This window comes from Mustelus asterias, chromosome 4 (assembly GCF_964213995.1).
Source record: "Mustelus asterias chromosome 4, sMusAst1.hap1.1, whole genome shotgun sequence".
NCBI lineage: Eukaryota > Metazoa > Chordata > Chondrichthyes > Carcharhiniformes > Triakidae > Mustelus > Mustelus asterias.
In genome coordinates, this window is record NC_135804.1 from 20443173 (window position 1) to 20456344 (window position 13172).

At 42.3% G+C, this 13172-nt stretch overlaps 2 protein-coding genes across 3 annotated transcripts in view; both read right to left on the minus strand.

Moving 5' to 3' along the window:
- The window catches only part of plcg2 (phospholipase C, gamma 2), a 262650-nt gene extending 254699 nt beyond the window's left edge, over positions 1–7951 (minus strand). The window contains exon 1 of the mRNA XM_078210630.1: positions 7867–7951. Coding sequence (XP_078066756.1) covers positions 7867–7933 — 67 coding nt within the window. The 5' untranslated portion in view covers positions 7934–7951. The remainder of the gene's footprint in view (positions 1–7866) is intronic.
- A 381-nt stretch (positions 7952–8332) lies between these two features.
- The window catches only part of cmip (c-Maf inducing protein), a 228996-nt gene continuing 224156 nt past the window's right edge, over positions 8333–13172 (minus strand). For both annotated transcript variants that reach the window (XM_078210632.1, XM_078210631.1), the window contains exons 20-21: positions 10643–10713; positions 8333–9938 (exon numbers count right to left, since the gene is read on the minus strand). In XM_078210632.1, the coding sequence (XP_078066758.1) occupies positions 9885–9938; positions 10643–10713 (125 nt within the window). In that variant the 3' untranslated portion in view covers positions 8333–9884. The remainder of the gene's footprint in view (positions 9939–10642; positions 10714–13172) is intronic.

The window sequence follows — 13172 nt, forward strand, 5'->3', positions numbered from 1 at the left end:
ACTCCAGACACAGCCCATTTCACTTCCCCAAGAGTATTTAATCTATCGGATACGAGTATGATGCACATTATGTGCTTCTAAGGAGCTTATTGGGACTTTGAGTATTGAAATAGCCTGAAGTTGGAAAACAAATGCTAAAAGAGAGCAAATTACAAATGTGAAATGACTAAAATTTGTTTGCCAATAAATTTTTAATCAAATCATTGAAATATTTATAGAGTATAAAAAGAAAACTGTTCATTTGATGTTTTATTAAAATCATAAATATATCTAAGGTACACTGCGAGCCAAGTAATATTCAAGTAATATAAATTAACAATATTAAAGCCTTATTGTATCTTTGTACAGAATATCAGGTTGATGATCTGAAAGGACAGGGACTGTCCTGCAGCAATGACTGCCTGTATAATATTAGTAACAAATATAATGATTTTTATATTAGAGCATTCTCATAGCTGTTGTAAACAAATACAATAGCGTTCAACTCCCTTAATGATTTGGAAATGAGAAACATAGAAACAGGAGTTGGCCATTCAGCCCCTTGAGTCTGCTCCACCATTTATTTTGATCATGGCTGATCATCAAATTCAATATCCTCATCCCCCCTTCCACCCCATAACCCTTGACCCCTTTAGCCCCAAGAGCTATATAAAGTTTATTTCTTATTGTCACAAGTAGGCTTACATTAACACCGCAATGAAGTTACTGTGAAAATCCCCTAGTCGCCACACTCTGGCGCCTGTTTGGGTACACTGAGGGAGGATTTAGCATAGCCAACGTACCTAACCAACACTCCTTTTGGACTGGGGGAGGAAATGGGAACATCTGGAGGAAACCCAACCAGACACGGGGAGAACATGCAGACTCCGCACAGGCAGTGACCCAAGCTGGAAATTTGAACCCGAGTCCCTGATGGTGTGAGGTAACAGTGCCAGCCATGGTGCCACCTAATTTTCTCTTGAAATCACCCAATGTTTTGGCCTCAACTACTTTCTGTGGTAGTGACCTCCAGAATTACCACTCTCTGGGTGCAGAAATTTCTACTCACCTCAGTCCAATAGATAAAAAACATTATGGACAGGATTTTATGGCCTCATTCGTCCTGAAGCCATAAAATCCAGTTCGAGGTCAACGGACCTTTCTATTGTCCGCCCCTCGCCCGCTCCAATTTCCGTGGTGGGTGGGATGGTAAAATTCTGGCCTATTAGTTAAGCCAAGTGGATTGAACTGGTGTGGATGGTCTATTGCATCAACTTCAATACACTTCTTGTATTATTTAATGACACATATGCTCACCATAAACAAGGAACTCAATCCAGCATACACAAGATGACAAACCAGTATATTGAACAGTCTGCCAGAAATAATAAATCTTGGTCCAATGCAAATTGCACAGAAACTCAGTCACAACTGGGAAATCCAGATGTATTTAAGTTGTTTTCAGTCACAGACATTAAAGTTTATTTATTTATTAGTCACAAGTAAGGCTTACATTCACACTGCAATGAAGTTACTGTGAAATTCCCCTAGTCGCCACACTCCGGCGCCTGTTCGGGTCGATGCACCTAACCAGCACGTCTTTCAGAATTGGCTGAATATGTGATTTCAGTTCACTAAGAATACACGTTGAGCTGGTATTCTCCGGCCTCACACACCCTGCTACCACTGCCAGCGAGAACAGAGAATTCGGCACTCAGCCAAACTCCATTCACAGCAGCAGGACTGGATAATCCCAGCCATGGGCGAGGTTGAAGAAATCCGGCCATTACTCCTGAAATAGAACCGTGTCAGAAAAATAGATGTATTTTTTACCGTAATGTTTTTGGTCAGAACAAATTGGCGGTGCTGTGAAAAGCAGTCCTTGCCCATGAAATGATATGACTGGGAGACCAACTGGTCGCGTGCCAATCACTCAGCATGAAACCTCTGGTGAGCCAGCCATTCTGCGAACCCAACTCACTTGATTATGTTGTGAAGTTGAGTTTATGAAGTGTGGTCTCCTTAAAAGCTGGTTTTGTGTTCAGTACTTGAATGTTTAAAATACAGGGTACACAGATTGCAACAATCGTAACCAGGACCAAGCATCAGGATTGCCTTGGTAAACAGGCTTTGCAGGCTTTTGCATTTTGATAGCCTATCAGTTTAAAGAAGATAAGTCAGCGATCAGGACACTATCAAATTTGAATTTGCTGTTGTTAACACCATTAGACCAATCCTGGGGTAGGAAAATTGATAGGTCATCAGGGTTATACAAAGAAACTCAACTGTCTGCAGAGGGAGTGGAACTGAAAGACTGCCACCTCTCAACACGTAGAGAGGGCAAGAGCAGCTCTCTACAGCTCAAAATATATCTTAAGAGAGCTCTCCATCTATCTACCAGAAGGGTACCAAATCAGAAAGAGTTTACCGACAGCGACATTAACAAAAGAACTCCAAAGATTTTTCCAAAGCCACAAAACCTGTTTGTATATTTTTTGAGAGTGACTAAGTTAGTATTATTATTTTCTGGTGATGAATGGTCCTTGTATTTATTTGAACAGCATTCCAGATGAACCTTACTTTAATTGCTATGTTACTTATTTAGTTAAAGTTCCCAGTTGGGTAAATAAATAACTTGTTAATTTTCACCTGAAGTGAATGTCAGGTCTTTATGTTAATGAACCTCTAAACATTAATGAAGAACAGTTAATACCTTCCTGAACAAATGTAACAGATTATGAAGTGAGGTAAAGATTAACCTCTGCATCATAACAATTACCAGCATTCCCTCATTGTGTGCATCTTCAAGTCTAAATTGTCTTGACTATTTACTTGACTAATGATGGAGATGTAAAAGGTCGTGAAGTACCTGTATGGAAATAAACTATTTACCTCACTTTACAGCTTCTGCTTTAGCTGAGGGAGGCAATGACCGAGTGATATTATCACTAGACTATTAATCAAGAAACTCAGCTCATGTTCTGGGGACCCAGGTTCAAATCCCGCTACGGCAGCTGATGAAATTGGAATTCAATAAAAATACCTGGAATTAAGAATCTATTGATGACCATGAAACCATTGTCGATTGTCAGAAAAACCCCGTCCGGTTCACTAATGTCCTTTAGTGAAGGAAATCTGCCACCCTTACCTGGTCTGGTCTACATGTGACTCCAGAGCCCCAGCAATGCGGTTGACTCTCAACTGCCCTCGGGCAACTAGGGATGGACAATAAATTCTTGCCAGTCAGCGACGCCCATGTCCCACAAATGAATTTTTAAAAAAAAATTGTGAGAGCATCACAGAGTAATATCCGAAAATGGTAGAATGGAAGGGACTAGTGACCACCATTAATAATGTCACGACAGCACAACTTCTTGGTATCTTGCTGGAATTCTCCCTCAAACAGCAGCAAATGCAGCAAACAAAAACCGGCTGAGACAGTACAGGTTACTCCCCCTCTCTGATAATACAGGATAATGTGAATGTCCCCATCCTTCCTTTTAACAGTGACGTGTGTGCTTATATTCATAGCATGCACCATTGAAAGTGGGCTGACTGCAGAAATTAGCCAAGAGTTATGAAGCTTACAGTTGTGTTAACATTATGGTCAGGCACAAGTGTTTGCATTAAAGGGACAGTCACTGTGGGGGTGGGGGGGGGGGTACTTTATCGCACAAAATCAGGTAGGTTGCACTTGGTTCAGAGGTTTAAAATTTTAGATATCTGATCCCAACCTTCCGACTTCTAAGTTTTATGGAGATGGAACAAATTGATTTCAAAACTGCTCCTAGCCATTGGTTTGACAACTTCAATATTTTTAATGATGAATCAGAGAATCGCTACAGTGCAGAAGGAGGCCATTCAGCCCATCGAATCTGCACTGACTCTCTGACAGAGCATCTTAACAAGGCCCACCCCTGCCCTATCCTCATAATCCCGTACATTTATCCCGCTAATCCACCTAATTTACACATCTTTGGACACTAAGGGGCAATTTAGCATGGCCAATCCACCAAACCTGCACATCTTTGGACTGTGGGAGGAAACTGGAGCACCTGGAGGAAACCCACGCACACTCAGGGAGAATGTGCAAACTCTAAACAGTCACCCAAGGCCGGAATCAAACCCAGATCCCTGGCGCTACGAAGCAGCAGTGCTAACCACCGTGCCACCATGTCGCCCTTCAGGGAGAAGGCAATTTCTAGTGTTGCTTGTGGGCAGAGAGGAACGAGACTGCTTTCTCCTCATCCCTCAATCAAACACCACTCCCAAACAAGGCCTCACCCGAAGGTCAGAAATTGTAGCCCCCATGGGATCAGACAGCTTCTGGCCCAGGGTTAGGGATCAGACCACCTCCACCACCTGCCTTGGATCAGACCCCCACAGGTTGTGGATCAGACCTTTCTTATCCGATGGCTTGCTCCAGAGGGCTCCCCATCCAGCTGAACACCAAACCTGTCACTGAGTTCAGGCGGAGTTCAGTTGGAGGCACCATGAGTGAGGGTCAAAAGATGAAGACAGTGAAGTTAAAACTCCATAGCACGCGAGGAAATCTGGACTCCCAACCAAAATTTCATCCCACCTCTGCCTACCTAACCTACCCCTGTGAAAACCCACACTGGTATTTCAGAAGAAAGTGGAAGGCACAATTCCTTTACTCTATACACTGAAGGAGATAAAACTATATACAAATAAGTCTACATTTCATCTGAAAGTGAAGATGGGGGTCAATAAGACCAACGGACGCCCTGACATGTTAAAATATGCAACAAATGCACATACAAAACCTAAAATGTTGATGCATTTTGTAAGATAAAAAGGATCTCATTAGTTCCTAGTATTTAAACCTTTTGGCACTCGGTTATACAAAATTCTGCTTACATCATTTTGTTTGTTCTATATACATACCAATTGCATAGTTTGATGGTAAATAAGTTGGTCTTTAATACAGTCAGCTTAAATATAAGCATTCTACCCAGTTTGTGATCACCATTGAGAGGACCTTGAAATAGCTCGATACAGTACAGCTGCTAGCAGTTGCCATAGTAACCAACTGTGCTAAAATACCTAACACATAGGGTGAAATGTTTCTTGACATCAGCGCAAAATGGGCTGCTTCATCACCCACCAATTTTATTAGTGTCACAAGTATACTTACCTTAACACTGCAATGAAGTTACCGTGAAAATCCCCTAGTCGCCACACTCCGGCGCCTGTTCGGGTACACTGAGGGAGAATTTAGCCTGGCCAATGCACCTAACCAGCACATCTTTCAGACTATGGGTGGAAACCGGAGCACCCGGAGGAAACCCACGCAGACACGGGGAGAATGTGCAAACTCCACTCAGACAGTGATCCAAGCCGGGAATCGAACCCGGGTCCCTGGTGCTGTGAAGCAGCAGTGCTAACCACTGTGTCACCAGAAGAAAATTGGGAACTGTGTAACATGGGTGAATTTCATCCCTACTCTGTAGTATTGTATCAACATCAATTATTCTGCAGCTTTACCATGTTGCGTGTGGAACACCATGAAATTAGTGAACAGTTTATTTAAACATTTTTTAAAAGTGTCACCAGCAAATCAAAAAGCGAGCAAGAATATGCCAAAAGCGCCGGATCATTGACACAGATGCCATCATCTCACATGAGAACACCATCCACCAGGTACACGGTACATACTCTTGCAACTCGGCCAACGTTGTCTACCTGATACGTTGCAGGAAAGGATGTCCCGAGGCATGGTACATTGGGGAAACTATGCAGACGCTCCGACAACGGATGAATGAACACCGCTCGACAATCTCCAGGCAAGACTGTTCTCTTCCTGTTGGGGAGCACTTCAGCGGTCACGGGCATTCGGCCTCTGATATTCGAGTAAGCGTTCTCCAAGGCGGCCTTCACGACACACGACAGCGCAGAGTCGCTGAGCAGAAACTGATAGCCAAGTTCCGCACACACGAGGACGGCCTCAACCGGGATATTGGGTTCATGTCACACTATCTGTAACCCCCACAGTTGCCTGGACCTGCCGAGTTTCACTGGCTGTCTTGTCTGGAGACAATACACATCTTTTTAGCCTGTCTTGATGCTCTCTCCACTCACATTGTTTTGTTTCTTAAAGACTTGATTAGCTGTAAGTATTCGCATTCCAACCATTATTCATGTAAATTGAGTCTCTGTCTTTATATGCCCTGTTTGTGAACAGAATTCCCACTCACCTGAAGAAGGGGCTTGGAGCTCCGAAAGCTTGTGTGGCTTTTGCTACCAAATAAACCTGTTGGACTTTAACCTGGTGTTGTGAAACTTCTTACTCTGTTAAATGGTGGACAGAAGTGCTGGACTTGCTATGTCAAATAGGCGACAGAGTTGTACAGTGGTTAGCACTGCCTCACAGTGCCAGGGACCCGGGATCAATTCCAGCCTCTAGTGACTACCTGCGTGGAGTTGGCATATTCTCCCCATGTCTGCATGGGTTTCCTCCGGGTGCTCCTGTTTCCTCCCACATTCCAAAGATGTGCAGGTTAGGTGGATTGGCCATGCTAAATTGCCCCTTAGAGTCAGGGGACTGAGCAGGGTAAATATGTGGGGTTATGGGGATAGGGCCTGTGTGGGATTATTGTTGGAGCAGGCTCGATGGGCCAAATGGCCTCCTTCTGCATTGTCAGAATTCTATGAATTATTCATCATGTTGGCATTCAACACCATCTACATACGTTCTCCCTGTAAGGGCGACGCATTCAGTGACACATCCACTGGAAAAGCAAGAAGTGTGACGAATGGTTTGACCTGTTAAAGATCGAACTAATTTGCTATCAACCTCCAGGCAATGTGGCAGGATGCAAACTTAACCAATGAGGCTTCACACAATGAGGTCACAATCCCTAGCATTTGTGCTGCAATAGGCAATTTCCAAGCACATCCCATCCATCCAGCAGAGGGTTAGTGTATCGAAAATGTCACTTTTATGAGTTGAATTTGTGTCTGGGCATTGTTTTCAAAATCAAACGTTTAAACTCATGGTAAAATGATTGTTGGAGGTTCAAGAATCTGTCAGTTATGTCAATGCATCTATTAACACATACATCCACATTGAACATGCATCTCAACGTTGGGACACATTCATGAGCAGAAAATCAATGCGCCAATCTGCTGTTGGCAGCTCAGTTGGCATTATCATTCACTCAATAACTAAGCTTGACTTAGGGGCAGCACGGTGGCACAGTGGTTAGCACTGCTGCCTCACAGCACCAGGGACCCAGGTTTGGGTCCCGGCTTGGGTCACTCTGTGTAGAGTTTGCACGTTCTCCCCGTGTCTGCGTGGGTTTCCTCCGGATGGTCCTGTTTCCCCCCGCAGTCCGAAAGACGTGTAGATTAGGTGCATTGGCCATGCTAAATTCTCCCTCTGTGTACCCAAACAGGTGACGGAGTGTGGCGACTAGGGGATTTTCACAGTAACTTCATTGCAGTGTTAATGATAGCTTACTTGTGACTAATAAATAAACTTTAAAGCTTCTATTCCCTGCAAGTGGTCAATTTAATGGCTGTGAGTGCAAATTCTAACCTGCTTTGTGTCAAATACTCTTAATTCAAAGTTGTCAATGGCTACGAAAGTAATTTGAATCCAGGAAGTCACATTAAGTCATTTCAGCAAAACAGAAGAGGCTTCTCTTATATAATTTCAATTTGAAAGTACAAGTGAGTCACCCAGAGACATCCATCCAAATGGACGTTTGAAACTAGCTCAGAATATTCAACCACTTTTGCATCGAATCCCTACATCTCGTGAGAAAGAAGAAGAATTTATATAATTACAGATCAAGGTTAGTTTTCAGTGCAACATTGGAGGAGCATGCAATCTTTTAGATGAAATGTTAAACAAAGGTCTACCTGGTTGCTTGGATGGGTTTAAAGATTCCATTGTACTTTTCGAAGTTGCAGTGGTGTTCTCCAGCATTCCTGGCCAACTGCAATCTTTCAACCAACTGCAACAAAAAAAAAGATTTTTTATATACAATTAAGAACCTATATACAGTTTAGCCGAATGTGAAGACTAGGCCAATAAGACCAACAGATGCCCCAAGATTGTTTAGGTCTTTCACCAAAATGTCATTTGTGGAACTTTGTTATGTGCATGTTGACTCTGTTTACTTACAAACCAACAGATTTTAAGAAGAATTAATTTGCTATGGAGCATTTGAGACATGCTGCAAAACGTACTACATAGATGGAAGATTTTTCATCTTCTCTTCCCACTCACCTGACCTGGAATCATAACCAGTTGAGTAGGGGTTGAGACTCACTCACTGTCCACTCTCGATGCGACACCATGATTAAACGAAACCAACTACACAAGTGAAAGATATTCACTTACTGTTTATTTTGCCTGAAATTATTTCACATCTCTTTGTACAACAGCTACAGAACAGTAGTAAACCATCTGATAAAAGCAACAGTGCTGATGATAAACAATGGCTGCATTAATTTTTTTTTCAACTTTTTTTTTTCACGCCTGCATCATCATGCAGTTTTGAGAGTCGATGCAGAACTCTGACACACTAACCTGATTAAGACTTAACCAGTTCAAAACAAAAAGGGAAAGTGAAAAAGCTACCCAGCAACAAGGTATAAAACAAAGAAGCCTGGCCTCCATTCCTGGATAAGTTGCATACAAAACAAAATAAAAAGTACATGTTACAATCTTATTTTTTTTGTGGTTTTTTTTCTGAGATGCTGTAAATTTTGCAATGCAGCAACCATGCTAAAAATGACAAAGATAACTTTTCTCTATACAACGTAGGCTCATATGAAATAAAGGCAACGGAACAGAAAATAATCAAGGCATCCCACCGCCACATGGGACACTCATAGTGGTTGCTATCACAAAGAAAGTGGAGCTATTGGTTTTGACAAGAGGATGGCTACCATGACCATGCAAATCACACATGCATGTTGGAACTATGCACAAATCGGGTAAAGAGTGAGGGAAACAAATTGAAACTGGGCAAAACATTTAAGAAAAACAAGAAGTTATAAAGTGTTTTTGTTGTTAAAACGTTTGGACACAGTTAACTTTGGTGGAACCTCACCACGACTCCAGGAAACAAAAAGATTGGCAATTTGGTCTTTTTGTAAAGAAAAGTCAGTCTTTTGATTTCTTTTTTTAAAAAAGTTTTTCAGTCTCTTGGTCAGTGGTGAAGCAGAGGACCCATCCGTTTCGTTGTTTTCTGAATCTTTGCAAAAGTCGCATTGATCCAACAGGACAGACAAGTTCATAAAGGCAAAGCAAAACCACATAAAAGGAGAGTTTCCAGGCTACCAGACAGCCAAAATAACTAGTTTATACAATATTATATGCAAAAAAAGGTAAAAGAATTACAATCCATAAATAAGAGACAGGTCCCAGACCTGTAATGTGAACAATTTTTAAATATGTGTGATGTAAAACATATGTACAAAACAAAACAAAATCACTTTGCGCATCACTGCAAGGATTTGCGATGACAAAGGTAATGTATCCGTTGAATGATTGATATCTTCAGCCAGAGACAATAGTGCGAACTTCCAAATTGATTTGACGTTGGTCCGTTCAAGTAGATGAAATGAACAAGAGAGAAAGATATCTTTTTTTTACACACAGCATGAACACAAAGGCAATTAATGACCAGGGAGGTTCCTTTTGTGACCGGATTGCTGCTACACATATTTTTTCATCTTCGGAAATCAACAAAAGCATTAAGAATGAAGCAGGGTCCATTACGAGCCCAGCATTGTACAGGCCTCTGGTGAAAGAACCCGCGCTGGCGATCTCAGCAATCCCTGGCCCAAGGTAAAAACGCTGGAAAAATGTTTCTGTTTCTGATTCTTCCACAAAATAATCATTCGTCACTGACCATCAAGCAAGGAATTCACCAGGCTTCCGTGTAACGGACATCCACTTCTTTGAGGTTCGGCAGCTTTGCCTGTCAGACATTGGTTGGAGCAAAGAAATATAGTTTTAGTGTTTGATCTGACCTTATGGAATACATCTCTCCCACCAGAATCCCCTGCATTTCTCTCAATACCATGAGTGTTTTTTCCCCTTTTCAAATAAATATTCATTTTTTAAGCAAAATAATCTTTGGCTTAGTGACCACTCAGGACACAATTGCGTTTCTTATCCATTCATCTGGGGAGGCGATGGCCTAGTGGTATTATCGCTAGACTATTAATCCAGAAACTCAGCTAATGTTCTGGGGACCCGGGTTTGAATCTTGCCACGGCAGATGGTGGAATTTGAATTCAATTTTAAAAAATTAAGAATTTACTGATGAGCATGAAACCATTGTCAATTGTTGGAAAAACGCATCTGGTTTTTCGGGAAGGAAATCTGCTGTCCTTGCCTGGTCTGGCCTACATGTGACTTCAAAGCAATGTGGTTGACTCTCAACTGCCCTCCAAGGGGAACTAGGGATGGGCAATAAATGCTGGCCAGCCAGCAACGCCCATGTCCCACGAATGAATAAAAATTCAGTCCCCAAATGCTCTGTTTCCCCCCTCCCCCGCCAACACTCATTTAGAACTATCCAGCATTGCAGGGCAAAGTTTCACTTATAATCCTTACAGGTTAGTAATAATCATAATCATATAATCAAATGAAAGACACTACTTTGAACAGGGCAGTTACCTTCAGATCCTCATATGTATCAGCTGAGAGTTTAGTGCTGTTCATGTTCAAGCTGCACAGACTTCTCATGGCTAAAAGAAAAAGTATATACATTTTTTCATATGAATTCCCAATAACAAAACACAAATTTAAAGCTGCAACGCCCATAGTTAGATTTTATTAACATGCAGATGTTGTTTCAGAAGCTTTTTTGTCGTAAAATCTTTTTTCAAACCGACAGATTTTAAACTATTTAATCCTTTTTCTAAGGTGTAAGTTTACATACTAGTTCTTCTTTGCCTCAGAACATTATCACCAAATAAGAGCAAGAATCTGGGACGAGAGAAAAGAGCTGACATTTCGAGACCAGATGATTCTTTGTCAAAGCTTTGCCTAGCTTTGACAAAGGGCCATCTGGATTCGAAACGCCAGCTCTTTTCTGTCCTTACAGATGCTGCCAGACCTGCTGGGATTTTCCAACATTTTCTCTTTTGGTTTCAGATTCCAGCATCTGCAGTAATTTGCTTTTATATAAGAGCAAAAGAATTCCTCTTTGCTTGCTCTTCTCCAAGCTACACACCATCATCCAAAGAGGGACAAGGTTGGACGGCCTGACCTTCGACCTTTGTCAACGCTACTTTGGAAACAACCACGAAGCACTGAGAGAGAGAGAACCTGGAGGTAACTCCAGATCCGGTATTCTCTTCCTTCCTCTGAGAAATCATCTGGCTTCCTGTCAGCACTTTCCAATGTAGCATAGAGGCGATGTGAACTTAGCCACATAGTGCATACATGATGCGAAAATACATTTTGTCTCCCAGTTTGGGGCTCCAATAAACTGCAGTGCCGTATTATCCACAGACATTAAAACTTTGGCGAATGGATTTCAGCCTAGGCAACCATAAGGTTTCAACATGAAAAAGATAAATCAGCATACTTTCCCAATTGCAAAGAGTTTAAAACAGAGGAGGATCAAATAGATGTAGGGGGTCCATGTACACAGATCATTAAAATGCCATGGACAGGTATGGAAAATAATCAGAAAGGCTATTTGAAAACAGGGCTTCATCTCTAGAGGACTGGAACCCAAGGGGGTTATGCAATGGCTATACGCAGCCCTAGTTATGTCATTCCTTCAGTAAAGTTCTCAGTTCCTGGCACAACACCTTAGGAAGAATATATTGGCTTTGGAGGGAGAGCAGTGCAGGTTTATCAGAATAATTCCAGGGTTACTGTAATAAGTCCCCGGAGGCATAAGTCCCCTCACCAAAATCCCTTTAATTACAATTCCAACATCATTACACAGAGTGCAATCAGTCAGTAGTCTAACTTCAGGAGTGCTAGAGGAACTGACACTCCTGGTTAAATATTGATTGGCCCATCAATTGACTCCTTAATCAGGGAGTTCATATTTCAATAGGCCAACCTCAATGGCCTGATTGAAGTCATCACAGTTACACTGAGGAGATTACAGAAACATAATGGCGGCACGGTAGCGCAGTGGTTAGCACTGCTGCTTCACAGCTCCAGGGTCCCGGGTTCGATTCCCGGCTCGGGTCACTGTCTGTGTGGAGTTTGCACATTCTCCTCGTGTCTGCGTGGGTTTCCTCCGGGTGCTCCGGTTTCCTCCCACAGTCCAAAGATGTGCGGGTTAGGTTGATTGGCCAGGTTAAAAATTGCCCCTTAGAGTCCTGGGATGTGTAGGTTAGAGGGATTGGCGGGTAAATATGTGGGGGTAGGGCCTGGGTGGGATTGTGGTCGGTGCAGACTCGATGGGCCGAATGGCCTCCTTCTGCACTGTCGGGTTTCTATGATTTTCTATGATAATGGGATTCCCTGGATGTTAGAAAGTTAAGCGCTGATTTAACTAAAGCTTACTGAGGGAAACTGACAGGGTCGTGAGAGAGAAACCATTCCCATTGTGTTGGAATCTAGAGCGAGGTAATACAGCTGAAAATGGGGGCCAGGCTTTTCAACAGTCAAGTTAGGAAATATTTTTCCACACAAGGATTTTCAAAATTTGCAGCATAAAGCCATTTGAGGCTATCTCAATTGTTAACGTTAAACTTGTAAAATTCTAACAGGGTTAGACAGGATAGATTCAGAAAGAATGTTCCCAATGGTGGGGGAGTCCAGAACGAGGGGTCACAGTTTAGAACTGAGGCGAGGAGAAGTTTCTTCACCCAGAAGGTGGCGAATGTGTGGAATTCACCACCACAGAAAATAGTTGAAGCCAAAACGTTGTCTGATTTCAAGAAGAAATTAGATATAGCTCTTGGGGCTAAAGGGATCAAGGGATATGGGAGGAAGGGAGGATCAGGATACTGAATTCGATGATCAGCCATGATCAAAATGAATGGCGGAGCAGGCTCAAAGGGCCGAATAGCCAACTTCTGCTTCTAGTTTCTATGTTTCTCAAGCTTAGATTGATAGATCTCTGTTAACTAAAGGTCATAAAGACAGATATATGGATTCAGGTCACAGATCAGCCATGATCTCATTGAATGGCAGAATAGGCAAGGGATGAAATGGTTTCCCCAATGGGTTAATA